This window comes from Drosophila montana, unplaced genomic scaffold, assembly GCF_035044405.1.
Source record: "Drosophila montana isolate Dmon_TW-CO22-7 unplaced genomic scaffold, ASM3504440v1 contig_402_1, whole genome shotgun sequence".
Taxonomy (NCBI): domain Eukaryota; kingdom Metazoa; phylum Arthropoda; class Insecta; order Diptera; family Drosophilidae; genus Drosophila; species Drosophila montana.
This window is the reverse complement of record NW_026998739.1, coordinates 1,915,310-1,941,798: the sequence shown is the minus strand read 5'-3', so window position 1 is coordinate 1,941,798 and position 26,489 is coordinate 1,915,310. Positions and strand designations below refer to the sequence as shown.

Here is a 26,489-nt window from a genome sequence, read left to right as displayed (position 1 = left end):
TAAAAATACATACATACATATGTACATACTTTATGCAGATTGCGTCTACAGTTTACATACATTTGCAAAAAAAAAAAAACAATTACAATATTTTACCCATTTTACCTTGAAACCAAAATCAAAAGATCTTTTATATGGTTCGTAAACAATGTTCAATTACAAATTTGTATTAAGCGTACAATAAAATTTGGATCCTAGTTTATAGTACATAAAATTTTACTTAGTTTTCGAACACATTGAATACGCTTTGAGCTTTAAAATTAGTCCTAATGAAAATTTGAGTTGATAGACCGGCATCGATATATGACGACAAGTTACTTCTAAGTGTCAACAATTAAATAATGACCCATTTTGTTCAGTCTTTTATATAACAAGATGAACATTATTAAATCTAGAAGACAATATTAAAAAACGAAATGTTAATTTTGTAATAATTATTGTGCATTTAGCACTCAATTTACCTTAACAGTTTTGCTTTATGCCGCTTATATAAAATCTTCGGAATTTTTTGTGATTGCATTTGTATGACTGGAGCTCTCCTTTCTTATTTATCGGGCTCATCGTCGCGATCAACCAGTGACTTCTTAGTGGTGCTCTCATCGGGGCTAACGTTCAAGTCCTACATTTTAGAATTTCAATTAGTATACATAGGTAAAACATGCAGGATGAGAAACATGAATGGGAGACAGAGCGGATAAAAAAAACTGAACAACAAAATTGGTTTCAAATACAATGTAAATTTGTCAAATTTTACCTTACACATATAGTCCGTTTATACGATGTTCCTTATTTGAATATTAAAATTTTTCAAATGCAAAAATCTGCTCAAATATCAATGTGATCCATTTGAAACCAAAGACTGGTTTTGTACTCAATAACAATTACATAAGGTATTTCCTTTGCAGATTTAGTCATTTAAAAAATTTCTAATCAATAATAGCGATTTGTTCACATAACAACTGATCGTACAAATATATTTCACAAAATTTACTTGAAATCAATTTAAAAAAAAATACATTTTTCCTTCACATGTGTTGCTGGTAATACAAACATATTTCATTAAGTAATACAGTCTAGTTTAGTTTCAGACAATTAAATAATTTACAAAAAAAAACCAGGAACTCATGTGAATGTAAATTTCAAGTCTGACCCCTTAAGATCCACTTTTTTTTTTTTTTACAAATATTAAACTATTTGACCGCATGCTTGATACGTGTGAACTCACGCTTATACTGATTAGAAGTTATAAACGCAGTATATATGTACTTGTAGATAAGCTGGCAAATATGCTAAATAAGTACACAAATGATATCGTACAGATCGATATAACATTATACTTATGTATCTAAAGCAGAAACATGACACTGAAATGTTCAGTTATTGATTATACAATATATATATTATGTAACGATACAATTTGCACAAGGTTTATTGTGTTTTTTATGTTTTCCGTTTTCGAAACTAACACTAACAACAGCCAAGTCAATCATATATCCAGCTCTTACGGACACTTAATTTCAAAAGAAAAGTTAATTTAGTCTTTAAAAACAGACTTAGCTGTAATAACTATAAATTAAATTAACTAAATGCTCTATACATTGATTTTTAGAGAGTATATTTTCGAATCCCTGTTTTTAATAACATAAATGCAGAGTACGTTAAATTTGATTTATTCATTTATTGTTTTAAACACGTAATCGTATAGCCCTGGGCGATTTAAAGATAACAAGGAACTAACTTGCACTAGTTTGTCTTGTTTTTTTTTCTTATTATTTTTATTATTTTTCAAACTAGAAACTACCATAGAACAATTCGCAACGTTTTATTTGCACACTTTGGCCCCTTCGCGGCACAACATGCTATGTATATAGTTCTCAAAATTTTTATATTTTCAAAAATAGAATAAATCAAAATAAAATGCTGTATGAAACAAGATAGAGTCCATAACTAAATGAGCATATCTCTCAAATATATTAGTTATTTTTTTGGTGTATATATAGAAGCAGAATGTACTGAATTTACAATAAGTTTACATCAAATTAAATGATAACTATAAAATATTAATCGATTTTGATAACTAAAAGGCATTGTGAGATAATGTGATATTGGTCGTACTTCGTATACACTATTATTTGATTACACATTATGTATATCTAAAAAAGAACTACTAAAAATTACATCACAATTTTTGTAATCAAACCCTTACAATCTCTGAATTGGTTTTGTCCGCGTTTTTTTCTAGAAATAACTCTTCAAAAAAGGACAAGAAAAGGAAAAAGGAATCACAGTATAAAGTTAGTAAATTATATTTGGATAGGAACCGACCAAAAGCGGAAAGACTATCTAAGTTAACTCCTTTTATGAATGATAGATTTGAGAGGAAAATAATAAGTAGAGTTCAGCAGGAAGCGCTGTTTAAATCGTTACTTATTATCTACGAGGGCCACATGAATAATCTCCTCAATAAATCAAATCACAGGTATGCTTCTTAAATAACAATTTTGATCTGTAATTATGTATGTAAATATTTTGACCCTGTATGCATTTTGAGTTTGGGACAGTCGTATGTACAATATGTATGTACATATAAAACATAAACTTTGAACTAAATATCCCAACAATATAGATCGTGCTTGTACATTTTGAAATACGCTCACTTTAAATCTAATTATACAGAACAAAAAAATATATATATATATATAAATTATTAATAACTTATGTGTTACATTTTATAACTGGCTTATCACTAGATAATAATTTGTGTATGTACAATATATATACACGTGCAGTTAAAAGTAAAAACAATTTCTATTAATTTACTAAAAGACCAATACAAATACGATAGCAGCGCTTTTCACTTTAAAATCCATCTCATTAATTTGATGAAGTAGTCCTGCAATTTTACAATTACAAAACATTGATTGTAAATTGGTTGACACAATTTTGTTAACGTAACGTGGGGGAAAAATTACAACAATAAAAGCTATAAATCATATGATTAAAGGCAATTATAGTAAAAACACCTTGAGGTTGGCAATTTAATTCAAATTAAAAATGAATATTTAATGAAAGTTATTTAGCTTTTGACTAAATGGAAGATAAGATACTGAGATGGGGAAAATAGGGACTACCAAACAGTAGGGAAATCTGGGTGATTTATTGTTGTGTTCAGAAATTTTTGATATGATAATAAGTTTAAGGTGAATATAGCCAAGATAGTCTGAAGTGTGTTTTGTGTTTATTCAATTGTTATAAGCTCGTCAAAAAATGTATATGTCTAACTAATACTACCACAACTAAGAATTGAATGTTCATACATACATATGGACGAATGTTTTTGAAAAAGAGATCAATTATTATCAATTATTTAATACCGATTCTGACCTTGAAAATAGTGTCCCACAAATCTGCGCGTTTTTTTATTTTATTTTTATTTATTGTCTTAGTGTTGATTTATTCTTTTTTTTTTTAAGCAAGGTAAAATACTTACTAACTAACTAACTTGATAATATGCATTTGTAAGTATATATATTTATACAAACGCGGACCTATCTCTACTTAAAAACATAGAAAACATAATAGCTTTTATAGATAACTAGTGTATTGTATAAAATTAGTGTTAGATACTAAATGCCAATTAATTACTTGTACTTGGTAGAAGTCACAATTTATGTTATATTGAGAGAACAACTGAAACTGAATTACGTTCTTACTTTAATCAGTACTTTCCACCTATACACAAAATTAATGAAAGTCAAAAAAAAAAACACAATATATACGATTTGGTTTTTGACAAGGGCTATTCTTCAATAAACAAACTTTAATTTACTTTTGATTAGTAACCAGCAGTTATAGAGATTGTCTATCTTTTTATATTTAAACAATTTCTCGAAACAAGCTATTGAATATAGATAATCTTTAATCGCATTTAACGAAAAACCTAATTTTTTGGTTGTTTATAATACGATACTTAAGCACAATATACGACTTATAAGAATAAACGTTCAATATATTCAGTATATTTTGATTAAATGCCTCTACATACATTAATTTCGATAAGAACAATTCGATTCTACCTATTTGTATACATTTGTGATTCTTGCAACTGTGCATTTCGAGCATTTACGTAGAGAATCTATGGGGTCAACAGATAGAACTTACGACAGTAAAGAGCACGACAGCGCCAATAAAATGATTGTATAGCTCGCCAACAGCCCTCAAATTCAATAGAGTTAAGAACGTAAATGTAAATTATTTGTAATTAAACAGTTTTTCGCTTTTACTATGTACTTAGTTTTATATTCATTGGCATCAATGGATATGTATTTGGTATATCTGGATTTTATAAAAACCACTTTCTTTTGTTTTATCGTATGTGTTAGGTGTAAATATGAGTTGTGAGTACTACATATGGAGTACAATTTTACTGTCTTCGAAATTAGTTAAAAACTTACCTTTTTGGCAGGCGGCGCTGGGACTTGCAAGTGATATTTATTTTGACAATAGTCGCGTAACAATGCAATGCCTTCTGTACGGTTATTAGCGTAACGTGACTCCCACGCGTCTAATAGACGATTGTAATAACGTGGAGTGTCATTGTATTTAAGGTATTTGTAGGTCTGGTCTGTGGGAAAGATACGCTCAAGGGGCGCACAACGTGCTAGCTCATCCTCCGCCACAATTAGGCAGCGAACATCATCGGGTGTCAGTTTATGAAGTATTGCATCGATGTACTTATATAAAAAAAGAAGATTGGTAGATGTTTATATCTGAATATAGGTGCTATGGAAATTGTTAATCTGAATACCTCCTCACGATTCTCAATGGTTTTTCGTGTAAAATTATTATGCTTATTCTTTTCTTCGCGCGACAGATAGTTAATGTATAAACGCTTATCGTAGCACATTTGGGTACCAGGTGGAAATGAAAATTCAGCGGCTAGCTCCCTTTGCTTTTCAAGACTCAGTTTTGGTGGTATCTGAGAGAAATAATTGCATATGAATAATTGTACGTAAATAGATGTGCCGGCTTACATTATATAGGGCAGTGTTGAGAACACCTTGCACTAGCGGCGCCTTAACATGGGCGTCCAGTGGCAGTTCTGAATGTAAACTAGGTGATATATTGACCTCCAGGAGCCAAGGTACCAGATCCGAGTCTAATATCACATCAAAGCCAAACAGTTCAAAGCAACTATACTTGGACTCCACATTTGCTCTAATCATGCTGTTAATGCCATTCTCTCCGGCTAGAATAGTGCGCAAAACAAGACTCCTTAAGGCTTCCCAGAGGCCATCGGTGCGCACGCCACGATTAGCCAAATATGTCCACAACGATTTGATCGTCCACTTGTGTCCATGACATGCATTCACATCCTCATTCTTCGAGTAGTTTGATGAAAACTTGTTGATGCTATAGTTGGTTAAATGCATACAGCGATCATTCAATGTATCCGCTTTGGCACTGTATTTTACTGTGGTTTGGACAGAGTTAAGTAAATATTTGAATTTCTTTAAGAACTTGCTTACCAGAAGCAAACCTTGCCAGACCATTGTGATACATAAAGACTCTCAAAGGATTTACAGATGTAACCAGTACATACAGGCGCAGGTCGAATTTGCTGCCATTAATTAGCAGCGGACGTTCAATGTATCTAATAATATAAACAATTAAATATATGTATTCATCAAATACAAATATTTACAATACACCCACTTCTGCACGATGAGTGGTCGTCGTTTGGGTATCTGACCCCAACGATTGACCACGCGAATGCCAGCACCACGGGCACTCGCCGGCGGCTTTATAATCCACTTTGTATTGCGTTGCGCGTATTTTGGCCAGCGTTTGCGCAATGCACAAAGATCATTTGGTATTACGTAGGTGCGCGGCATAAAGCCAAACTCCCTGTTGCTATGTTTCTTCATTTGTCGTTGCAAATTCTTCCAGCATGAATCCTTACGGCCAATGCGAAAAGAGCCTGGCAAGTGATTTATCTTCTGATACGAGCGAATTGTTTTAAAACATGGACTCTTTAAATGCTTGCCCCACACGCCCATCCAGTCGTTTGTTTCTAAAAGTTGTCAAATTTATATTTTTTTCATCATTCATATGGCATTAAATACTTACTTTTTAACATTCGCATGCCGCTATTTGCCAATATGAGTCGTACAACTTTTGGCATAATATTTGTCACACGCCATTTCAACACCCTATGCAGCTCTGGGGGCACATTGGGGCCTCTTTTGGTGTTCGATGAAAATGATAGATAGGGTGGAACATATGGAAAGAGACTTGATACCAAAACCGAATCTGGATTTCTTAAGTCTTCGTCGGATGACTGAGTTAAGAGCAAAGTTGACGAATTTTTGGACGATGACAGTAAACGGTCTCCGGAATGCGTCAGTTTATAGGCATGTGCCCTATAACCGTCTTCAGTGTCCGAGCTAATACTAACCGTATCACTCTCATCAAAGTTTGAGACTGTAATTGCCATAAAATGATTGAAGTTTTTGTAAGAGTTAAAATATTAATATTTACTGTTATCTAAATCGTCATCATTATCGTAATCGGGGTCACGAAAATCGTTGATTTTAGCATCTGGATCTTCTAAAATATAGCTAGTGACTTGATCACCTGCACCTTGACCTTTGGGATGTGGGGGCTTTACGTTTTGGCTGCGTAAATTAGACGAGTGATGCTTACGTGCCAAACGGGGGCTCTGACTATTATATAAGAGTACTCGATGAACAGTGGGTAATATTTTCTTGGCAGTCGCTTGTCCACCTCTGATTCTTTTGGGTGTCAGTGGCAGACGAGGCAGCGGAACAGGTTCGGTGGCTTTGTTTGTTTTCTTTGTTAAATTATTCTTAACTGACACGGATTCTCCAGTTTTGTTGACTTCATTAATATCGCCCAGTTGAATGCAGCGACGATGGATTGGCATGCTCGGATCGAATTGTTCATCGTTGTTTGCTTGTGGATCATAAACATCTTTTCCATTAAGTATTTCCACAGGTGTTTTCAAAACAGACTTTTCTGGCCGGTCGGCTGGGTAATCAATCCAATCACTATCACTATAGCCAAATGGCAATTCATTATTCTCTTTTAATAAATAACTATCATATTCTACGTTTTGGTTATTATCATTGGCTGTGCCTCTTCGCGTGGCATTGGACGAGCGTTTACTCGGTGTATCCTGAAATAAGCTCATTTGTGGTTTGTACGCCGCACTTGGTGAGGATTTTGTTAACTTCTCTTGGCCACGATTGTAAAAGTACGAGAAATAGTGTTCGTAATGCTGATCTGTCGAATGGAAACGTGGACGTTCAGAGCTATAAAGGGGAAAAATTAGAGCTTGAATCAAATTCATGTTTCAAAAGCGTTTTCAACTATTCATATGCAATGTGTTTATGTTTCTAAAAAAGTATATATTAAAAGTATAAGGCATAAAAAGTGGCTAGCGGTTAAATTAAAAATAACAACAATCAAATAAATAAAATGTGTCACATTTAGTGTTTAAGCTGGATATTTAGCATGGGGATTTTTTACAATTACATTATAGTACTCCATGATTGCTCCAGCGGGGGTGATCTGCGGTTGTGCGAGTATGTCGAACCGTCGTCCAAATATTCGCAAGTACTGTTAGCTCTTATCTGCCGCTTGAGTTGATCCTTGTTAAGGGATGCTTGCCAATACTTTGCCAACTCCTGGTTGGCAGGCGCACTATTACTATGTCCATAATGCCGCCCCTTGTGCTGTGTTGGACCATTGTAATAGTCTGCCGGTTGTCTCGGCTGCTGATACACGTGGCTATTGTTGTTGGCCGTTGTCTTCCGCGGCGCATATGAGTTTGAAAATGCGTTCGCATAGGGCCCTTGATCTGAGCCAGGTACTAAATAGTTACATCTGCTTATTTGTCTTGATGCCGTACTATTTTTAGATGGACTTGGATTTGATGAACAAGTTGGACTCTTTAAATTCCAAAATGGACTTATTACGCTTCCGTTCTTATAATAATTAAATGCATTGTTGTCAACGCTGCAATATCGCAAATTATGCTCATTGTGGCTATCGTTGTTGTTACTAACTCCATTGTTGTTATTTAAATATTGACTGGACTGGCTCTTGTGGTGCATTTCGGGGGCTTTTCCATACACTTCTGAGCCGTTATACATAAACATATTACACTATTATATTAAAGGTACACACGCTTGCACCTGGTGGATAGAGAAGAGCACAATAATTGTGAAATGATTATAATACTACATGAATGCCTGCTTGGGGGTTTTATGGGCAGTTTTTCTTTGTATACCCTTGCAAAAGATATGTACTTCTAATTTGTCACGAAATATGTAATACACAGAAGCAGACGACATCTTCCAACCTCATACAATACATTGTTTCTTTATCGGTGTGTCTGTTGCTACTCAATCATCTCAGTTATCAAACTTTACATAGCCAAGTTGGCCAAATCGAAACACTATCATTCAGCCTAAGGAACAATTGGTCATTTCTAACCAAACACGTCAATTGTGAATAACACGTGTAATTCTATTATCGGAATCAGAATCGGACTGCACAATCTTTATATAACTGAAACACATTTTTGACTTCAAGGGTATTAAATCTTCGAAGCTTCCTTTTTTAATAAATAATACTTTGAGGAAATGGTCACAACAGTTTTTGTTTAATATAAGGCCTTCCTTAGAAATTAGGGAAATACATTTTTACGCATAATATTTAAAATAAATATATATATATATTTCCACACTTCCTATTGGTATCTTAAGTATACAACTAGAAATAGGTGTTACCTATAATTTACATATTACCTCGACTCCTTAAAATATTTGAAATTCATTTATTTTTATTTAATAATATGAAAGCAATTTAAATGCTGGCAATCCTTAAACAAAAAATTAAAAATTCAATTTTTGAAAAACTTACCGCGTTTTTATTCTGTGACCTTCACTTTTATGATTTGTGCTACTTTTTGCAAGCAAGAATCAGCTGGCGGTGTGTGGGGGTTGTTGAATTTAGGTCACAAACATGATATCCTTAAGCAAGGTGTTGTAACTCCTTTGCACACTGTTTTGGGGGCAATCACAATGAAATTCCCAATCGCAAACAAAACGTTGTGACTGAGAGGCTTTGTCAAAATCTCAACGCAATGCAAAAGAATGGTTTAAAGGTTTTATATGTACCTAGAAAAGGAACGAGTTGAATCAAAGCCGAACTGCATGTAAATTCACAATAACTTTTTTACCGCTATTAATATATTTGATGGGCCAAATGAATGTAAATGTTTTAAATTTGTATACGTAGGTGCTTAAATTGTGTGTGTTAAACGTGCCACTTATAACTATGAAAAATAATGTTTTAATTTTGATGTAAATATCAATTGTAGATAGAGCAAACAAAACAAAACACACACAAAACCTGCGACCTCAACACGTGTAGTTCAGTTCTGAATAATAAATTTGGTTCATTGCTCGGAACACTGTAAAGAACTAGTATTCCTCATTCGCCTGTTAACTTAACAGTCTGTTAACTGTTAACAGCCAGCAAAATACCCAATTTACTTTTAAGCAGTCGAAGTTTACTAACTACCATTTAAAAAATGGAAAAACAATGACAAGAATATAATTGCACATACATTTAATAATATTTTAAATAATTTTACTTGTTTACAAAAGCGTTTATAATTAATTTAAGTGTTCTTCTTCTGCTTGGACTCAAAAACTGAAATGAAGATCAATTACCTACAAATAATCACACTAACAACTGCTTAGTTGTTTGAAAAATGTGACTTAATGAATTCGTTTCTATTACGTTGTTCTTCGGCAGTCGATGTACCATGAGCATAACTTAAAAAGTTGGGCTTGTAGACAGATACGCAACTATCAGCATCTAAAAATTGAAAAGTTTAAAAATAGTAAATAGTTTTAAATTTAGGTATAAAAAATGTTTTTTAATGGGAATACCTATGCTAGGATCATTCCACTCCATTGCCATGTTATGGAGAACGGCTAATGCGGTAATTGTTTGTTTTGCCGAACCAAATGTTCCTAAGAGTTCACTGCCGAGAATGCCGAAGCGACGCATCCAAACGTTAAGGCATTTTATTGCCGGCGCAAAGGTGATAGCATGTGCATGATTATAGAGATCTTCAGATTTCGTTTTTGGGTACTGAACGGGAGTGAAGAGGCAGGGGGAGCAAGAGAGAGAGTCATTTCCAAGCAAAATACGTCCACGGAATTCATTTTGTTCGAAACGTTCCTTAATCCTGGATAATGAAAACAATTCTGGTGCTGTGCTCAAATCAAGCTCCTCAGAAAGACGTATATCCAGATCTCTAATTTTATGCTCTGCATCTGCAACTACTTGTAAATGCACAAGTTCCTCAATTGGAACGGGCGACTCTGTTCCACTGTAGCAACTCCTAGAAGCCTGGACCCGGGAACTGTCCAATTGCAAACGCACAGTGGTTTGCACGAGAGCTCCAATTACTTGGGGCATATTGGATAAGGATTGAAATGAACGCATCATTCGTTCCTTTTCCGAAAGGGTTGCGGGCATTCTAATATAACTTGATGCCTTTGACGATAATACAGCAGCAACACGACGCGTTATCTTGGCCATAGTATGCAGACTAACGCCATGCGCCATGGCTGATAGGTGAGGGTGCTAAAAGTGAGACTAAGTTAAAATGTGTATGTATGGGGTACTTGAAAGGAAAGTTACCTCAGTGCCTCCAAAAAAACGAATTGCCGATAAAATTTGCAAGTCTATGGGCACTTGGTTTCTTTTCATTGGCTCATAATAGTCAACTTCCAAGTCATCTCGCACAATTTCAATAATACGTCGCATATTTTCTTTTGTGTACCGGTATTTATTACGAAATTCAATTTCGTTCATTTCCTCTAATGGATGGAACCGCGGACGCCTCCTCTTTACTTTGTTTATTGTGCTTCCTTTATTATTTTGACCACAGCGTTTATTATGCACGTGCTGTAGTTCCAAATCCTTGAGATGTTTCACATCTTTCAGAAACCGTTGAAATACTTTTATATCGTCCATTTCTGATAACAAAAAACTGTTTTCCGTCTTATCCTTTTCCAATTGCGTTTTTTCTCAGTTCATTAAAAGAAGAAGAATGTTCTGTAACCCTAACATTTAGAATTCTGTTATTAACAGCATCTTATCAAAATGATTTATAGGCTATCGAGCAAAATATCGAAAAGCCGCTTCAAACAGTAACAGCCCTAAATTTATATCGATTATTATTTTCAGCATTCAAAGTTCTGATCTTAATCATTCGGATCTTGTGTCTTCTGTTGTGAGGACGTCGCTTTCTAATTTGTGTTTGATTCTTATTCTAACGGCGCAATGGGTGATCAAGAACGAGGACGCCGCCGTCCCTTAGACGACTCCGATCGCAGTCCAAGATCAGTACAAGAGCCGGTAAGTGCTTAAAATTCCTACACACTCTTATTACCATATTTTTTTGAATATACAAACATGGAAGATCCAATTACTTGATTGTATGCATTTTTGTTACACACACACACGCAAAACTTATAAGTATGTGCGGTATGATTTTGAGCGCGGCGTGGTTAGTTGCTTAGAATTCCGTTATCTGCACTCTAGAAGCATAAAGCTGGGCCACTTCAGCTGAATATGCTGATGCGGATATTTAACATTGTATGTGTATGTGTGTATATGGCAAAGCAAATGTACGTACCAGTTCCTTTTGAAATATACATACATATAAACAAACTCTTATGGATATGACTATCTACATAGTTGTGGGTATATGTATACATACAAAACGCTTCAAATTGCGTATGCATTTATGTCTATGCTTTAAACTTTCATTTTGTTTTTATTCAGTGTATACAAGCTTCCGTATACTGTCTGCAAGCAACAACATCAAACGAGAAACGAGGTTTGAAAAGTTAAGGAAACAAAAGCATACGTGTAAAAAGACTTAAAATATCTAAATTGGATTTTTGCGCTTTGTAGCGCAACTTGGCAATAAACGGGATTGAAGATGCCAAAAAAAGGCTGATAAAGTAAAATATTTCAACTGTTTCTGGCCAGCGAGCCATGAATATGCCCAATTTTAGGTGGAAAATATCTGAGCTTGCAAGCCTAGTTATTATCACTGTTAAGAATTTCATCATGTCCGAGATATGTATGTTATAAAGAGTAAAGGAAGAGCGTGGTAGTTTACATATGTAGGCAAAAGCAAAAACGAAACGGGATAGGCTTAGTGCTCTTATTACGTCTCAAGTGAGCGTACCAACTACAATACATGCATAGATAGATAGATTCATGAATACATCACGTCATTGTAACTGTAACTATAACTGTAAAAATTGTGCATACGACATGTATATTCTTGTTTGCAAAAAGTGGCGTATGTATAAATAGTATACACATTATTATCGTGCTCCAATTATTTGAAATAAACGATTTTGATATTTCGCTTTGTTGAAATATCGATTTTCTTAGTGCTGGAACACAAGAATAAAAGGAGTTGCCAGACTATCAATAAAAAATATACTGAGCTAACGCCATGCAACTAAATGCTACTATGCGGCTTGATTTTTTGAAAATTGAGAACAAAAACGAAATCAGTAACATTCGCTGTCACAGCTGAAAGAGCGAATAAGCTAAAAATAGAATGTACTTCAGCTTCGGCTCTATGAGAGCCGTGCAAGCAAATTATGTTTGTATGTGTGTTAATATACATACATAACAGCATATTTGAATGTATCGTTATTCACTCCTCTGACTAAGAAATACATTTTCTTAGTTTTCTAGCACTCTTCATGACCTTTACCAAATTTGTGTTGACACATGTTGTGTACTCAGGTTTCGCTCAATGTACTTCGAAAACAAAGCGACGCAAAGTACCATGGATCAGCAAGCCGCGACTTCGGCATTTGTTCGTCTGGTTTTTCGAAAGTAAACAGCCAGTCGGCCGGCATGTTGTATGAAGTGGGAAAAGCCAGATGAGAAGTCAGGCCAGAAATTTTGCAACACATTTAAATGAATGGGCGTTACTTATCTTAGTGTTTATATTGTCTTTGGTATAACCTAGTAGAATTAAGAAATTCTTACCTTTTCACAAGATGAGTGGATAAAATGCACATGCATTCAAATTATGACAATAATTCTGATCCATACACTCGAAAATATCTTCTTTTTGTTTATATAATGATATATATATATATATTCTATGCAAGGCTCATTACTTTAAGTAAGGCTTACAAATGTCGATTTATGTTTCTGAATTTTGTTTTATGCTCGTGCTAAATGTGCTTAAGTTTAGTCGTGTACACGGGTAGGACGTACCTTTAAAGTATATGTTTTGATCAGGACGTCGCCTAGAGAAACGGTCCGAATCACTTAAGTGTATATGTAACTAAGTTAAGTTTTTTTTTTTAAATTTATTTTGCCAAAAAAAAACTTTTCTCAACATGTTACTAATTACGACATCTATTACATCAATACGCAAAATATTATCAATATCAGATTTGTATATAAAAATATATTACAAATGTCTGCATTTAATTATTCATTATAAGCTGAATTTATTTCCTTAGCTTTACTTTTAATTTGTATTATTATTTTTCCAATTTGTAAACAGCGTGCAAAAGTTTTCCGTGATGATGGTTCCCATAATAGAGATAGGTCGGAAGCTTCGAGCGCATACAGACCTTCATTGTCCCATGGAGCCTCTACATCCCGTGGCATTGGCGGCTCAACATCTCGCGCCGCAGAAGTCCCATCAGTGTCTGGTGCAAGTGCTCCATCAACTCATGGCGGCGGGGCCAGTGGTCCCCATACTGATCGCCGGCGAGTTGATCGGTATGAAATTGTTAATTCAAGACCGGCGGATATCGTGACTAAGCGGGGACAGGATGGTACGGAAATTAAATTGATGTCAAACTTTTATCGTTTAAAAACCAAACCGCAATGGCGCATTGTCCACTATCACGTGGATTTTGCGCCTGAGGTCGAAGCGGTGCGCGTGCGATGTGGAATATTGTCAGAGCATGCCAGAATCTTGGGCACCGGCTACCTTTTTGATGGCGCACAGCTGTTTACGACCAAGAAATTTGAACAGGATGTAACTGTGCTGCAGGCGACCTCAAAGCAAGGCGTCAATTACACAATTACCATAAAGTTTGTGGGCTATATATCGGCAGCCGAGCCGCGCTTTCTTCAGGTGTTGAATTTAATTTTGCGTCGCTCAATGAAGGGTCTTAATCTGGAGCAGGTCGGACGTAATCTTTTTGATCCGCACGCACGGGTAATGTATAATGGATATTGAATTGTTTCGGTTAATCGAACTAAACTAATGCGTTTTAAGATAAAACTGTTTGAAGTGGAGCTTTGGCCAGGCTACGAGACGTCAATCCGTCAGCACGAATCGGATATATTAGTTTGCGCCGAAATCACACACAAGGTGATGCGCTCGGAAACAATTTATGACATACTAAAAAGGACTACCCATTCCGATCGCTATAAAGAACAATGTCGTCTTAACACATTGGGCTTAGTTGTACTCACGGACTACAATAACAAAACTTATCGTATTAATGAGTTGGACTTTTCACAATCCCCACTTTCCACATTCAACTGCAAAGGAAAAGATACTACTTTTGTTGAATATTATCTGACGGTAAGTTTGTATCGCTACTAGATTTACAATTTTTCAATTGAAATCCTAAAATTTCTAATATTCTGTTTATTAGAAATACAATATTCGCATAAAAGACCCCGGTCAACCACTGATCTTATCAAAAAATAGAGACAAAGCCCAAAATAACAAAGGCAATGACATTGTGCTGCTTATTCCTGAACTGTGCCGTGTTACTGGACTGACCGATGATATGCGCAAAAAAATGGAGTAATTATCATTTGCCTAATACCGACCAAATCCAATTTTAATTTTAAATCGTTTCAGTTTCATGCGTGCATTAGCGAATCATACACGCATGAATCCAGGCAGACGAATCGAACGTTTACAGACATTCAACCGGCGATTGCAGACAACCGCGGATAGTGTTAAGGTGTTAAGAGATTGGAACATGCAATTAGAGGACCAACTCATAGAAGTTAAAGGTCGCGTAATTGCACCCCAAAAAATCGTGTTCAATAATAGAAGTCGGTATGTATTAGAATTACAATTTATCTACAGCTCTGGCATTTTATAAAACAATTTTCGCTATTAAATAGCGTTTCTGCCGGAGATAATGCAGACTGGACGCGATATTTTCGGGATCAGCAGATGCTGACCACCCCAAGAGAGGGTCTCGATCGGTGGGCAGTTATTGCTCCGGAAAGAAATATGCGCGATTTGCGGCAACTTCTCGAGAATCTGAACCGTGCCGCAAGGGGAATGGGTTTTAATGTCCAAAGACCTCGCGAGTAAGTTCAGCAGTTGATATACTTATAGGAAGACGGGTGTAGTCTGTAACCTGTTTGTACCTATTCAACCAGAAATGCCTGTGATACTATATTTTCAGCAAATTTTATTTATTTTAAGATCTTGGATTAGCGATGATCGTACAAGCACGTATATTCAAGCCCTGGACGACTGCGCTCGCAGTGATCCCAAACTGATTCTCTGTTTCTTTTCAAAGAATAATCCAGAAAGGTAAAAGGAAATAACAAGTTACATTTAAACTTCAATTCCGAATTAAATTAAACAATTTAAATTATCATTTAGGTACGCTGCGATTAAGAAGAGAGGATATGTGGATAGGGCTATTCCTACCCAAGTCGTTACCACGAATGCCAATAGAAACGGCTTGAGCGTAGCTACAAAAATTGCAATACAAATCAATTGCAAACTGGGCTATACACCGTGGATGATCGAGCTGCCTCTCTCTGGTCTAATGACCATTGGGTTTGATATAGCTAAATGCTCTCGAAACCGCTCCAAGGCTTACGGAGCATTGGTGGCCTCAATGGATCTGCAACAGAATTCAACATTCTTCAGTACCGTCGCTGAGTGCAGCGCCTATGATGTTTTGGCCAATAATCTGTGGCCAATGATCTTGAAAGCTTTAAGGCAATATGAACGCGAGCATAAAAAGTTGCCGACTCGTATCATATTTTACCGTGATGGCGTTAGCTCGGGCTCGTTAAAACAGTTGTTTGAGTACGAGGTCAAGGATATTGTCGAAAAACTGGATGCTGAATATAAGCGTGTGTCGGCCACTGCCGCACCGATGCTCGCCTACATTGTAGTCACCAAATCTTCGAACACACGTTTCTTTTTTGGCAATAATCGAAACCCTCCGCCAGGAACTGTCGTTGATGATGTTGTTACGTTGCCTGAACGCTACGATTTTTACCTTGTGTCGCAGACGGTACGTCAGGGCACAGTTTCACCCACCAGCTATAATGTACTTTATAGTAACATACGCTTAAGCCCCGATCAGATACAAAAGCTAACCTACAAAATGTGCCATTTGTATTACAACTGGTCAGGAACCACGCGAGTGCCAGCCGTTTGTCAATATGCTAACAAACTTGCTACGCTCGTTGGAACTCACTTGCACGCCATCCCTCAATGTGCACTTGAGAAAAAATTCTATTATCTTTAAGATCAACTTTTATAATATTTTGAGGGATCATATATGTTTAAGTTCTTATTTTTCAAAAAGTTTTGAGTGGAGAAACTCATTTTATGCTCTACACATCTGAATGTAATTCCTTTGTTTATTTAAATAAGACTTGCACTACGTAAGTCCGTGTTTAATTTTGCTAATATGTTTAGATAATATTCAATGCAAAATTAATGCTAACTTTCTATATTAAAATATCGTCACGAACGCATTGAACGTAAATCCTGCGGCTCAAAAATAGTTATAAGTACGATTGATCAGGATGACAAGCTGCGGCGATATAGAGCTTTGCTTGTCTGTTTTGATCCTTCTGCGATCAGAAGTATAGCTGTAAACAATTTCGTTCTTCAAGATAATTTAAATAAACAGCAATAATTATGCGAAAAATAGTACCAATCTCTGGTCTATTGTTGATATTCTATTGTCGGCAAGTTTAGAGATGAGATTAAAGCCTACATCTTAAATTAGTCCATATTGAATTGTGCTTCATGTTCACATAGTTGTATCGTTTTTTCGATCAAGCTCCGCAATAATTTGTCCTTAAAGCATTTTTGCATATCCACTCACGAATTAATATCTATATTATTTATTACATTTATATTTGAAACTTTTATTCGTTTACATACATAATCGTTAGTGATGCCAATTCATTTGTCATTCGCTAATTTTTCGTAACTGTAATTTTAAACGTTATAGCCAACAATATGACGCTTGCCAATGCACTCGCCAACGTAGAACCAGAAGATAACCTCTGCGGTGACAAGTGTGTTGAGCCATGCCTCCTTAACCGATAGGTTTTTGTAGGATCCGGTCTTTGCACTCTTGACGATATTGCCAATACTTTGGCGAATAGCTGGAATATCGGCTGGTGTTGGGGGAGTTAACTCCACTTTTGCGTATTTTAAGAAAACATCCAACTGAGGTCTTGCTTGCACAAGCAGCCCTGTTAAAGTAAATCATTACATAATTTCCAAAATTAATCTCTTAGATATTCCGTAATTGATGATGAGAAAGAATCTTACTGTTTATGAGACCAGATCCTTTTGAAGCTACGCTCGCCATTGTATTGAAATCTATAAAACAATATATATATTTAATGTTATGCAGCCGCAAAATTAATAAGGAATATGTGAAAACCTTACGTCTTCAGAATGCAATGAAACAGGGTCGTTAGTTCTAGTTGTTCATTAATGCGATATGTTATCGATAATTATGTGATTTGTGAAAGTGACAAACGCCATTACCATCTAAAAATTATACGCATCTGTAGTTCTTGCATATCAAGCTATAATTAATTAACTTAGTTTCTTAAGAGATTTTTTTTATAAGAAAATTACTATTGAAAATATTTGTCGAAAGCAACTCAGAAATTCCAACTTGAAATCTCATCTATTCGATTGCACATCGATAACTCCAGTGTTAATGCAATTGTGCACCACTACAATAAAGGTGTGGAAATCCAAAAATTCACAAAAAAAAAGAGGAGCAAAAATATACATATTTCGTGTAAATTGTATAGCAATTAACTTTCACAAATTACAATAAACTAAATTTAAGTATATGTTATCATAAGGCGCAAATAGATATTATTGTGTAGTGTGTGAAAAGTGTGCGTGACGTGAGGTGAGTTGCGAGGGGGTGACGGAGACCAAATGAAATTTTTGGCTATCTAGTTTAACAACTCGCCACTGTGCAAAGGAAATTGATAATTTTGAAAGTAATATACAAGTTTGTGCGTATGTGTTTGTTTTTTGTGAGCGAATTTCAAGCGAAATGTACATATTGTACGTTGTATTGTGGGTAGCCTTCATTAGACAACTACGTTTCTATGCATGTACATGCATTTGCACACTCACACACATGCATATATACAACTGGGGCTCCAGTTGGCATTAAAGCAACAACTTTTTTTTGGTGGCAATGACGAATGATAAGAGCAACTAAGAAGCAGTCGAGTGGTTCGCGATTATTATACTCTATTATAGAGGGTGAGGGTAGTTATCTTACTATGCTTATCACAATTTTGGTTCATATCTCGTGGGTGTGGTCCAGGCCCACAGACGACTGACTTTTAGCAAGCGATTTACAAGTGAATACACTTTAAAATTCTCTCACACACACCGAGAGGGTGAATTGACTCGTGCAAAATACCTAGGCCCGGTCTTAAACCATTTGGTGTAGAGAAATATGTATGACTTTCCTAATAGTTTATACCTACTTTTACACAAATGTATTTAAAACTAAGAAACAACTGTGTTATCTTGAAAGTGTTGAAGATTAAACACCCTTAAAGTATTTTTCATTTAAAAAAACTCAATTTCCGGTTGATTTCCTATAAGAGTTTTTAAAATGTATTAAGGAAAAAATTGGAAATTGGAAATTAAGGTTGTGCCCCACAACGCAAAATATACTCTTAGAATGCGAGAGAGAGGAGAATATTAGAAGTTAAAATACTTGGTTAAAGCTATGGGGCGAAACGAAATTGCGTGCTTAAAGCACGGATTGCATTTCTTGTCTTAACATTAACATCAATAAAGTGGGCTATTCAGCTGTAAGCGACTGCTGTCGCAGACTTAGCGGGAACTAAAAAGAATTTGCCAATACAAACACGAGCCACAATTCGGATAAACACGCACTGCTAAAAACTGCACGATACGCACGAGCTTTGCATTTGTTTTTTATTTATTTTTTAACACAAGTTTTAAATTCAAGATAAAATTGCTCTTTTATTTAATTTAAATTGTGAGGCTGAAATTGTATATTACTTTTCCCACGTGGCCACGAAATTAAAGTTACCAACACGAAGTTTTCGTGTTCAAATCAGATTTCTCTAAAAATTTCCTTTTATCTTTTTTGCAGTCAATGAAAACGCATTAACGAATAACAGCTGCTTAGTTGGAGAACTTTGGCGGATCAAACACAAAAATATGCCGCTCCCCAAGCGTTCCATAGAGCCCGTACATGTAGCTCGATCCGTTTACCAGCAGGATGAGCTGCAGTCTGTGGAATTGGAGACTGTGACAAACACGACGCTGACAAATATAATACGGCAATTGTCGTCGCTATCTAAGCATGCTGAGGACGTCTTTGGCGAGTTGGCGCGAGATGTGGGCAACATTGGGGATCGGGCCAATTCACTGCAGGCGCGCATTGATCGGCTGGCGATAAAGGTTACCCAGCTGGATAGCACCGTGGAGGAAGTACCACTAACCGATATAACTCGCAAAAAGGCGTTCAAATCGGCCAAGATATTCGATCAGCAGATCTTCTCGCGTTCCACGATGCCCGCCCCTATGCTGGAGACGTATGCACTGTGCGACAAACCGCCGCCACTGGACAAGCTCAATGTATATCGCGATGATGGCAAGGATGGACTCAAATTCTACACGGATCCCAACTACTTCTTCGAGCTGTGGCGACAAGAGATGCTAAAGGATACGGAGCGCGTGATGCACGACAAAGGCAAAAAGATGCATCGACCACGGCAAGAGGGCGCCGGCGGTGGTCCAAACAATCGGCACAAGAAACGCGTCCGTACGCCGCACAACACACGCGAGAAGCAGCGACAAATCGCGTTGGGTCACGGCGAAACCCTGATGCCAAACAATGTTATCTATCGTACGCCCAACGCAATGCCCAATGAAGAGGCCGGATATGGCAGTGAGTAGACGCTTTTTCAATAATAATAGTGCTTAAGAATAAATGTAAAAATATGCCAAGTATATTAGGCGTAGACCTCCTGCCAAGGCAAAACTTTTTAATAGGAATGTCTATTCTAGAGTAAGAATTTTATTCTACTTCGACTTCAGCGATTTTAAATGTAGCGTTAGATAAATAACTCTACAATCAAACCAAACTTAACATAGTAAAAAAGTGGTGATTAAATAACATACACCAAACATGTTAATAATATGCAATACAGCTGTTAAATTCACTGTTAGTTAATTTACAGGTCTTTAGCAAGATAGGGAAATTACTATAGCTGCGTACAATATCATTTTAAACAAACCGGTTCTGAACAATACGTATTTACGTAATTTCTCTAATAATACCCACATTCATAATGATTAACGCCCAATTACTGTATGCAACTTTAGCCCAGCTAATCGAAATCCAAACTGTAAATGCTGACAGCGATTTTCAGCTGGGAACTCTGGCACGTCGAAGGCTTATACAACAACAGCTGACAAATAACGGTGATGTTCAAGACGTAGGTACGGTACATCAATGCCCCGCAGCTCAAAGCGTCATCGACTGCGCATATCGCGGCTTTCGTTTTGGTTTTAATATTCACAAAATGTTAATCCAAATTGTATGTACCCAAAGATAATCATGTTTTTTGAATTACCTGCAAACGCTTGCTACTAGCTTGCAAAGCGCTTGCTCGCCAATCGATATGATTCATTCATTTGTACATTTCTATATACATATGCCCTTCAACAGAGTACATTGTTATTCTTCTGATCACTTCATGTACCTAGATTCATTATTAAAATTGCCATTTTCTATTACCATTGATCGACTAATGTAAAAACTGTTAAAGTAAAGCTGTTAGTGTTAATATACACACTAACAGTGTATTAGCAGAGAAAGCGAATGTTAATGAGACCTATTTACTTACAGCTGTTAATCAAAATGTAAGTGCATCAGCTGCTAAAAATTCTAATTGGGTAATGAAATTCAATTTGGGGCTTAGGGTAACTGAAGCTCTCATATTTGGCAGCTCTGTCTAGCTGGCCAAAAGTCCAAATGTTAATACTGCGCAAATATAAATCGCAAAAGCTTAATTAAAATGTTGTAACTGTTCTAAATTACTGATAATTAACTTACCTAACAAATGGGAGTTCTCGAAACAAGAGCGAAACCTTATCATAATTAAGAACCCTGTTGAGAGCCCCAAGTGCATCGATCCATAGGTAGATCGATTATTATTACGTTTTTGTTTCATTTGTTGCTCTAACTATAGTTTGTGTAAACATATTCGTATTTTAAGTAGCTTAAACGAACACCGCATGATCATCTCATTTCCAGATTCTGTTAAGCCCTATAATATGCTCTCACATTTGGAGAATAACTGTAATCTCACAAAGCAAACGGCTATCGCTATTACAGGTCAGATAAACAAAAAGATTTAATACAACACACACTCAATTGTGTTTGTATATATAAATGTTCCTTCATCTACTTCTATCGTACCTACTGTCACTTGCCACTTTATATATATAGTCCCCCTATATGTACTTATATACCATATATTTTGTATACATTCCATGTGTACTACTAATCACTCTGTCGAAACATTATGATTTAGGTTCAGATGATGAATAACAACAACATAAAGCACCATAATGTGAACATTTATAATTTCATTCAGGATGCATATCCCAAAGCAACAGAAAAATAATCATAAATTAATTGTACTACTGTTAATAAGTAATTTGTGATGATTACTTAATAATAGATGAGTAAGAACAACACCAATTGGCAAACAATTGACATTTTTAAGATAAATAAGCCACTTTACATACACACGCTGTAGTATCCAATAGCAATGCCACTGTTAGTATTAAGTTTAAGTATTTGCTCTGATCCTTCCTACACAAAGTTGACTTAAACATATTCCTACTTTCCTCCCACCTACCAGATGGACATATAGCTGCTAATAGAAGATCGCCTATCTTTGTTAATCGTTTTAGTTTTATTTTACCTCTCCAAGACTTCCAAACAGGGTTCGGAATTGCTCTTAAAAGAATACAGCGACCATAGGTATAATTGCAGATAAATCGATCTGTTATAGGATATAAACTTCAACGATCTAAATTTTAGCTATTAAATAGAACTGGCAACAATTGCCCCACAGTTAAATTACATCTAGAGGAATCATTTTATATATTCGAACTTTGTCTTCTTGGGCATCCATCCTAAGTCTTAAGATTGAAAGCTTAAACCAATTCCCAGCAATTCCCAGCCTTGCTCTAATTCTAGTTGTACTCTGTGACGCACTTTAGGTGACTGTGCGATAATCATTCAAAATAATTTTATTTATTTATTGCATTTTATTCTCAGCCTCACAAGACTACAGATTTTGCTTGCAATAATTTTGTTTCCTGTTTTGCATTTTTGTGCGAATCCTTAATCTTTCTTGTTTTCTTTAATTGGAGTTTCTAATTTTGTGATATATTAAGTTTCATGCAATAGCCAATGACTGTATTAATGATTCCTTTGGGACATTTTTCAGATATGGGCATTTACGACACACGCCCACTGCGGCCAAACTCAATTGAGCTGCGGCGCAGCTACCAGTCAGAGCAGATCGACGGCAGCGGCTACGAGCCACTCACACCGCAGGCAGCGGCCAATCAGTATGCAGCTGCGTACGGCACCAACGGCATCTCGGGCAGCTCGCATATGCATCTGCAGCAGCAACAGCAGCAGCTGTACGACGGCACGCTCTACCATCAGTCGCATGCGATCTACGGGCAGAGCGGACAGGGCCCAATGTCGCCGGAACAGATTTATGGACCGGGCACACCGTCGCGTAGCAAGCCGCGTCCATCGCAGCCGCCACCAGCGCCCCCATCTAATGGCAGTGGCGGTGGCACGCCCACAGCATCGAACGCAAATACGCCCACACGCGGCCGCAGCATGTCGACGAGTCGGGACGCGTTGCCACCGCCGCCACCAGTGCCGGATGCGGTGTCGCCGTTGTCGGCCATGAACGGCATGGCCAGCGGTCACATGGCGGCCAAGCTGCTGGGCCGCACCAACAGCACATCGCGAGCTGGCTCTCCGCAGATGGCGCCCAGCAACAGTGCCCAGAACGCTAATGACATGGTTATGGCGCAGCTGAGCAATACCTTCAATAGCATGGGCATCTCGAATAGCAATCAGATGAACTCGCTCAGCGATTTGCCGCCACCACCGCCAGTGCCCGATCAGGTAGATTCTTGTTAATGCACACTATATCTTCTATATATAATAATTCTTTTATTTTTTGTTTTGCTCTTCAGCACTCACCAAAAATGTCGCCACCCAATGTAGCGCCACCGCCGCCACCACCGCCACCACCAGTGGACGAGAGTGGAATGGGCGGCGTGCAAATGCAGCAGCATCCACACCAAATTCTGCCCAAATCGCTGGCCAATGGAGAGCTGCAGCTATGCCAGCCAAACGGTGGCTCCCACATTGTGAGTGCCAAAAAGATGCAGGCGCCATTCCATGATCCACGCAACGATTTGATGAAAGCCATTCGAGATGGTGAGTATACGACGCGGATCCTTTTGAAACACCCCTTCCAAATGTCATTTCTGTTTTGATATTTTAGGCATCATACTACGCAAGGTAGAAAAGTCCGAGCTGAAGGAAATTGAACGCAATACGGCAATGCTGGATGTAGCCTCGATTTTGGCCAGGCGAGTGGCCATTGAGCTATCCGAGTCAGAAGATTCGGATAGCGAGGATGACAGCGAGGGATGGATGGAACCCAATGAGACCTCTGCTTGATCCCTGATTGCTTCGGTTAAACCGGATAAAAATGCAAAAAACAAAAAGAAAAAGTAATTCCAAAGAATATTGATGCAGGATGTAAGCACCCAGCAGTTGGATTACTACAAAGCGCCAAAGCTTTTATTTACCATACTTTATAAGAGTATCTCCCAATATGCATACATACCTAAATACTACAGACTAAACCTTAAATCAAAATCTAATTTGAATTGTACATATTTACACGCATACATACACATACCACGAGTAATTATGGCTAATATATGTAATCGCAAACGAAATCAGACACGATTTCAAGTTGCATATACATATATATATATTTATATATATATATATAAAGGGAGAGGTATTTGTATGTATTCATATTCGTAGCATGGCTAAGCCTAAGCCTCGTGAGGGAATAAATACTCGTCTCGTTGATGCAAGATGCAAATAAGGATATAAATTGCTAAATCTTGTCTACACTCGTTTTCGAATCTATCGAATCCATGTCAAGGATCGTTCAGTATATGAACGTATATAGAAGAAAATGATAATAAAATAAAGTAGCTATTGACTTGCTTTTTGGATATTAAACCGATATTTAACACTTTATAACCTCGAATACAAAATGATTATTAACAATGATTAAATTAACTGGCAAATTTAAAGTTTGTAAATATAGAATGAAACGAAAAAACACATTAACTAAATGAAAAGTCGACAGCATTTTACACACGCTATGAAATTGCAATATATAAAGTATATACCGTTTAACTTACATACATATGCAAGAATATATATTCTAAATAAAATATAATCTTAACTGAAACCTTTGCTAAATATATATTGGCTCGTGCATAATGCCGTGTATTATTTTTTTGTTTGAAAAGCTTATTACAAATATAATGGATATATGCGTATGTAATAATTGTTGTATATTTTATCTAATTTAAAATAAAAGTATTCCAATTTAATTATAAACGAGTATATTCCTAATCTTAAGTTTAGGGCTAGTCTTCTTTTAAACTAAATGCAAAAGTTAGCATATAATGTATATTTATTTTTGCAAAAATAATTTATAAGTTAGAAATGATGCACCCACACTCACACATGTACACACACACACACACACTCACATGTACACACACTAACATCCCCCATTTATTTTTATAATTTTCACTCATCGAGCGTCTCCATTGGAGTTTTTTCCCTGGTCGGCGGATTGCCATTCAATCTATCCTGTATATTGAATGGCATCTGGATGCCCTCCTGGGATTCACGCTTCGGTGTATTCATCTTGTGTTGGCTAGAGAAGCTGACACTGATGCGTGCATTGCCCCGCACCGCTGTCATGGCCAGGGGTGGTTGATACCGCACCACCGGAGTTGGCTGTCGCATGTCCGTTGCCAGCTGTTCCTTGTTGTTGTTGTTGCTATGCGCCGGGCCATTGGGCTTGGCATGAGTTTCTTTACGCACGCCCACCATGAGAGCCTCTTGGCAGGAGCTTTCCTGAAACTTTTTGACGCGATCCTTCATGTCGCCTTCGCGCTTCACTTCCTTTGTAATTTCGGCGCGTCGCTTGTTCTCAAAACGCTCCAATGCCATCTCATCGCGTTTCTTATTGCGCTCCACAATTAGATCGGCGATTTCCAAGCGTTTCTGCATCAGCGCCTCTTTGTCCAGCTTCTGAAAGAGCTCCGGCCAGATGCCTCGCTGTTTCTTGACAAGCACAATGCGCGCCTCATGCTTGAAAATGCGACAGAAACTGGCCATTTCATCAATCTCATGCGCCAGATGCCGTTCAAAGAATATTGGCGGATTGTTAAATTTCAAGTACTGCGGCAACAGCACAACGTCCGGCTTGCGCGTGACCAGCCTGTTCAGTTCGATGGATATTTTAATGTCCTCCTCGGTCTGGGATATCTGCACCATTCTGAGCTGCCGCCGTTGTCCTTGCCCACGCAGCAGTTGTGTGGCGAATGAGCCGTTTCTAGCCTTTTCCGCCCGTGTACTATTTGGATAGCTAAGACCCTGTCTACTGCCATCCGATTCATTTGAATATTATATTGGTTTTATTTATTTTGAATTCAATATCAACCGGCACTGTAATCGCCAAAACGGGTTGCGCTGCTTATTGATCAAACAATGATTGGCTGGCCATCCCCTGTACACAATGCGCGAGTCCTGCAAGCACACCTGTAACACCTGTATTTGCATAGTGCCTATGCCGGGCTAGTCGTCCCATAAACTTAGTCATTGACCCTCGGACCTACTTACTTGCACAAGGCCCGAATTAGTCGCAGCCATCTATAATGTTCGAGCACGCGATTCCATTTTCGTTGGCAGCAT

At 37.1% G+C, this 26,489-nt stretch overlaps 6 protein-coding genes across 12 annotated transcripts; 2 read left to right on the top strand and 4 right to left on the bottom strand.

Moving 5' to 3' along the window:
- Positions 1 to 128: 128 nt before the first annotated feature.
- Positions 129 to 9,443, bottom strand: TTLL4A (Tubulin tyrosine ligase-like 4A). 3 transcript variants are annotated; one of them, XM_064697918.1, is made up of 13 exons: positions 9,269 to 9,441; positions 8,950 to 9,206; positions 7,558 to 8,219; positions 6,706 to 7,334; positions 6,541 to 6,648; positions 6,130 to 6,483; positions 5,716 to 6,073; positions 5,529 to 5,653; positions 5,034 to 5,473; positions 4,808 to 4,978; positions 4,455 to 4,733; positions 462 to 619; positions 129 to 391 (listed from the first exon to the last, which is right to left on the bottom strand). In XM_064697918.1, exons 3-12 carry the CDS (start codon positions 8,181 to 8,183, stop codon positions 545 to 547), a joined length of 3,165 nt encoding a protein of 1,054 aa, XP_064553988.1. In that variant the 5' UTR covers positions 8,184 to 8,219; positions 8,950 to 9,206; positions 9,269 to 9,441; the 3' UTR covers positions 129 to 391; positions 462 to 544. The 3 variants fall into 3 exon arrangements, with proteins under 3 accessions (XP_064553988.1, XP_064553986.1, XP_064553989.1); XM_064697916.1 differs by having other exon boundaries at positions 6,541 to 7,334; positions 9,269 to 9,443; XM_064697919.1 differs by lacking the exon at positions 7,558 to 8,219 and having other exon boundaries at positions 6,541 to 7,334; positions 9,269 to 9,437.
- A 200-nt stretch (positions 9,444 to 9,643) lies between these two features.
- LOC135439242 (putative nuclease HARBI1) lies at positions 9,644 to 11,150 on the bottom strand. The gene is made up of 3 exons (XM_064697926.1): positions 10,747 to 11,150; positions 9,987 to 10,689; positions 9,644 to 9,912 (listed from the first exon to the last, which is right to left on the bottom strand). The coding sequence occupies exons 1-3, from the start codon at positions 11,080 to 11,082 to the stop codon at positions 9,791 to 9,793; spliced, it is 1,161 nt and encodes a 386-aa protein (XP_064553996.1). The 5' UTR covers positions 11,083 to 11,150; the 3' UTR covers positions 9,644 to 9,790.
- Positions 11,151 to 11,309: 159 nt separating this feature from the next.
- Positions 11,310 to 17,041, top strand: piwi (P-element induced wimpy testis). The gene is made up of 8 exons (XM_064697920.1): positions 11,310 to 11,466; positions 13,661 to 14,326; positions 14,387 to 14,698; positions 14,772 to 14,926; positions 14,984 to 15,187; positions 15,256 to 15,447; positions 15,566 to 15,676; positions 15,749 to 17,041. The coding sequence occupies exons 1-8, from the start codon at positions 11,392 to 11,394 to the stop codon at positions 16,629 to 16,631; spliced, it is 2,598 nt and encodes an 865-aa protein (XP_064553990.1). The 5' UTR covers positions 11,310 to 11,391; the 3' UTR covers positions 16,632 to 17,041.
- Positions 17,042 to 17,222: 181 nt separating this feature from the next.
- ATPsynG (ATP synthase, subunit G) lies at positions 17,223 to 17,813 on the bottom strand. The gene is made up of 3 exons (XM_064697928.1): positions 17,795 to 17,813; positions 17,675 to 17,725; positions 17,223 to 17,595 (listed from the first exon to the last, which is right to left on the bottom strand). Exons 2-3 carry the CDS (start codon positions 17,712 to 17,714, stop codon positions 17,336 to 17,338), a joined length of 300 nt encoding a protein of 99 aa, XP_064553998.1. The 5' UTR covers positions 17,715 to 17,725; positions 17,795 to 17,813; the 3' UTR covers positions 17,223 to 17,335.
- A 269-nt stretch (positions 17,814 to 18,082) lies between these two features.
- On the top strand, positions 18,083 to 25,114 carry SCAR (wiskott-Aldrich syndrome protein family member 3 SCAR). Of its 5 annotated transcripts, XM_064697925.1 has the most exons (7): positions 18,113 to 18,275; positions 19,512 to 20,312; positions 20,750 to 20,866; positions 21,684 to 21,764; positions 22,891 to 23,591; positions 23,663 to 23,909; positions 23,977 to 25,114. In XM_064697925.1, the coding sequence occupies exons 2-7, from the start codon at positions 19,580 to 19,582 to the stop codon at positions 24,153 to 24,155; spliced, it is 2,058 nt and encodes a 685-aa protein (XP_064553995.1). In that variant the 5' UTR covers positions 18,113 to 18,275; positions 19,512 to 19,579; the 3' UTR covers positions 24,156 to 25,114. The 5 variants fall into 5 exon arrangements, with proteins under 5 accessions (XP_064553992.1, XP_064553995.1, XP_064553993.1 ...); XM_064697922.1 differs by lacking the exons at positions 18,113 to 18,275; positions 21,684 to 21,764 and adding an exon at positions 18,083 to 18,101; XM_064697923.1 differs by lacking the exon at positions 20,750 to 20,866.
- A 165-nt stretch (positions 25,115 to 25,279) lies between these two features.
- Dnaaf4 (Dynein axonemal assembly factor 4) lies at positions 25,280 to 26,193 on the bottom strand. The gene has a single exon (XM_064697927.1). It carries the CDS (start codon positions 26,070 to 26,072, stop codon positions 25,317 to 25,319), a length of 756 nt encoding a protein of 251 aa, XP_064553997.1. The 5' UTR covers positions 26,073 to 26,193; the 3' UTR covers positions 25,280 to 25,316.
- Between the last annotated feature and the right edge of the window lie 296 nt (positions 26,194 to 26,489).

What these genes read in the sequence shown, in the direction of transcription:
- SCAR (XM_064697925.1), top strand. Translation starts at nt 19,580, where the DNA reads ATGCCGCTCCCCAAGCGTTCCATAGAGCCCGTACATGTAGCTCGATCC. An exon ending in CGGTGATGTTCAAGACGTAG is followed by an intron (nt 20,867 to 21,683) that starts GTACGGTACATC and finishes TCTCATTTCCAG; the next exon opens with ATTCTGTTAAGCCCTATAAT. An exon ending in AACGGCTATCGCTATTACAG is followed by an intron (nt 21,765 to 22,890) that starts GTCAGATAAACA and finishes GACATTTTTCAG; the next exon opens with ATATGGGCATTTACGACACA.
- Dnaaf4 (XM_064697927.1), bottom strand. Translation starts at nt 26,072, where the DNA reads ATGGTGCAGATATCCCAGACCGAGGAGGACATTAAAATATCCATCGAA.
- piwi (XM_064697920.1), top strand. Translation starts at nt 11,392, where the DNA reads ATGGGTGATCAAGAACGAGGACGCCGCCGTCCCTTAGACGACTCCGAT. An exon ending in TTGTTGAATATTATCTGACG is followed by an intron (nt 14,699 to 14,771) that starts GTAAGTTTGTAT and finishes TCTGTTTATTAG; the next exon opens with AAATACAATATTCGCATAAA. An exon ending in GTGTTCAATAATAGAAGTCG is followed by an intron (nt 15,188 to 15,255) that starts GTATGTATTAGA and finishes GCTATTAAATAG; the next exon opens with CGTTTCTGCCGGAGATAATG.
- TTLL4A (XM_064697916.1), bottom strand. Translation starts at nt 8,183, where the DNA reads ATGTTTATGTATAACGGCTCAGAAGTGTATGGAAAAGCCCCCGAAATG. An exon ending in CGGCATGCGAATGTTAAAAA is followed by an intron (nt 6,074 to 6,129) that starts GTAAGTATTTAA and finishes GACAACTTTTAG; the next exon opens with AAACAAACGACTGGATGGGC. An exon ending in CGACCACTCATCGTGCAGAA is followed by an intron (nt 5,654 to 5,715) that starts GTGGGTGTATTG and finishes TTATATTATTAG; the next exon opens with ATACATTGAACGTCCGCTGC.
- LOC135439242 (XM_064697926.1), bottom strand. Translation starts at nt 11,082, where the DNA reads ATGGACGATATAAAAGTATTTCAACGGTTTCTGAAAGATGTGAAACAT. An exon ending in GTTTTTTTGGAGGCACTGAG is followed by an intron (nt 10,690 to 10,746) that starts GTAACTTTCCTT and finishes TCTCACTTTTAG; the next exon opens with CACCCTCACCTATCAGCCAT. An exon ending in GTGGAATGATCCTAGCATAG is followed by an intron (nt 9,913 to 9,986) that starts GTATTCCCATTA and finishes TTCAATTTTTAG; the next exon opens with ATGCTGATAGTTGCGTATCT.
- ATPsynG (XM_064697928.1), bottom strand. Translation starts at nt 17,714, where the DNA reads ATGGCGAGCGTAGCTTCAAAAGGATCTGGTCTCATAAACA. An exon ending in AGGATCTGGTCTCATAAACA is followed by an intron (nt 17,596 to 17,674) that starts GTAAGATTCTTT and finishes TTACTTTAACAG; the next exon opens with GGCTGCTTGTGCAAGCAAGA.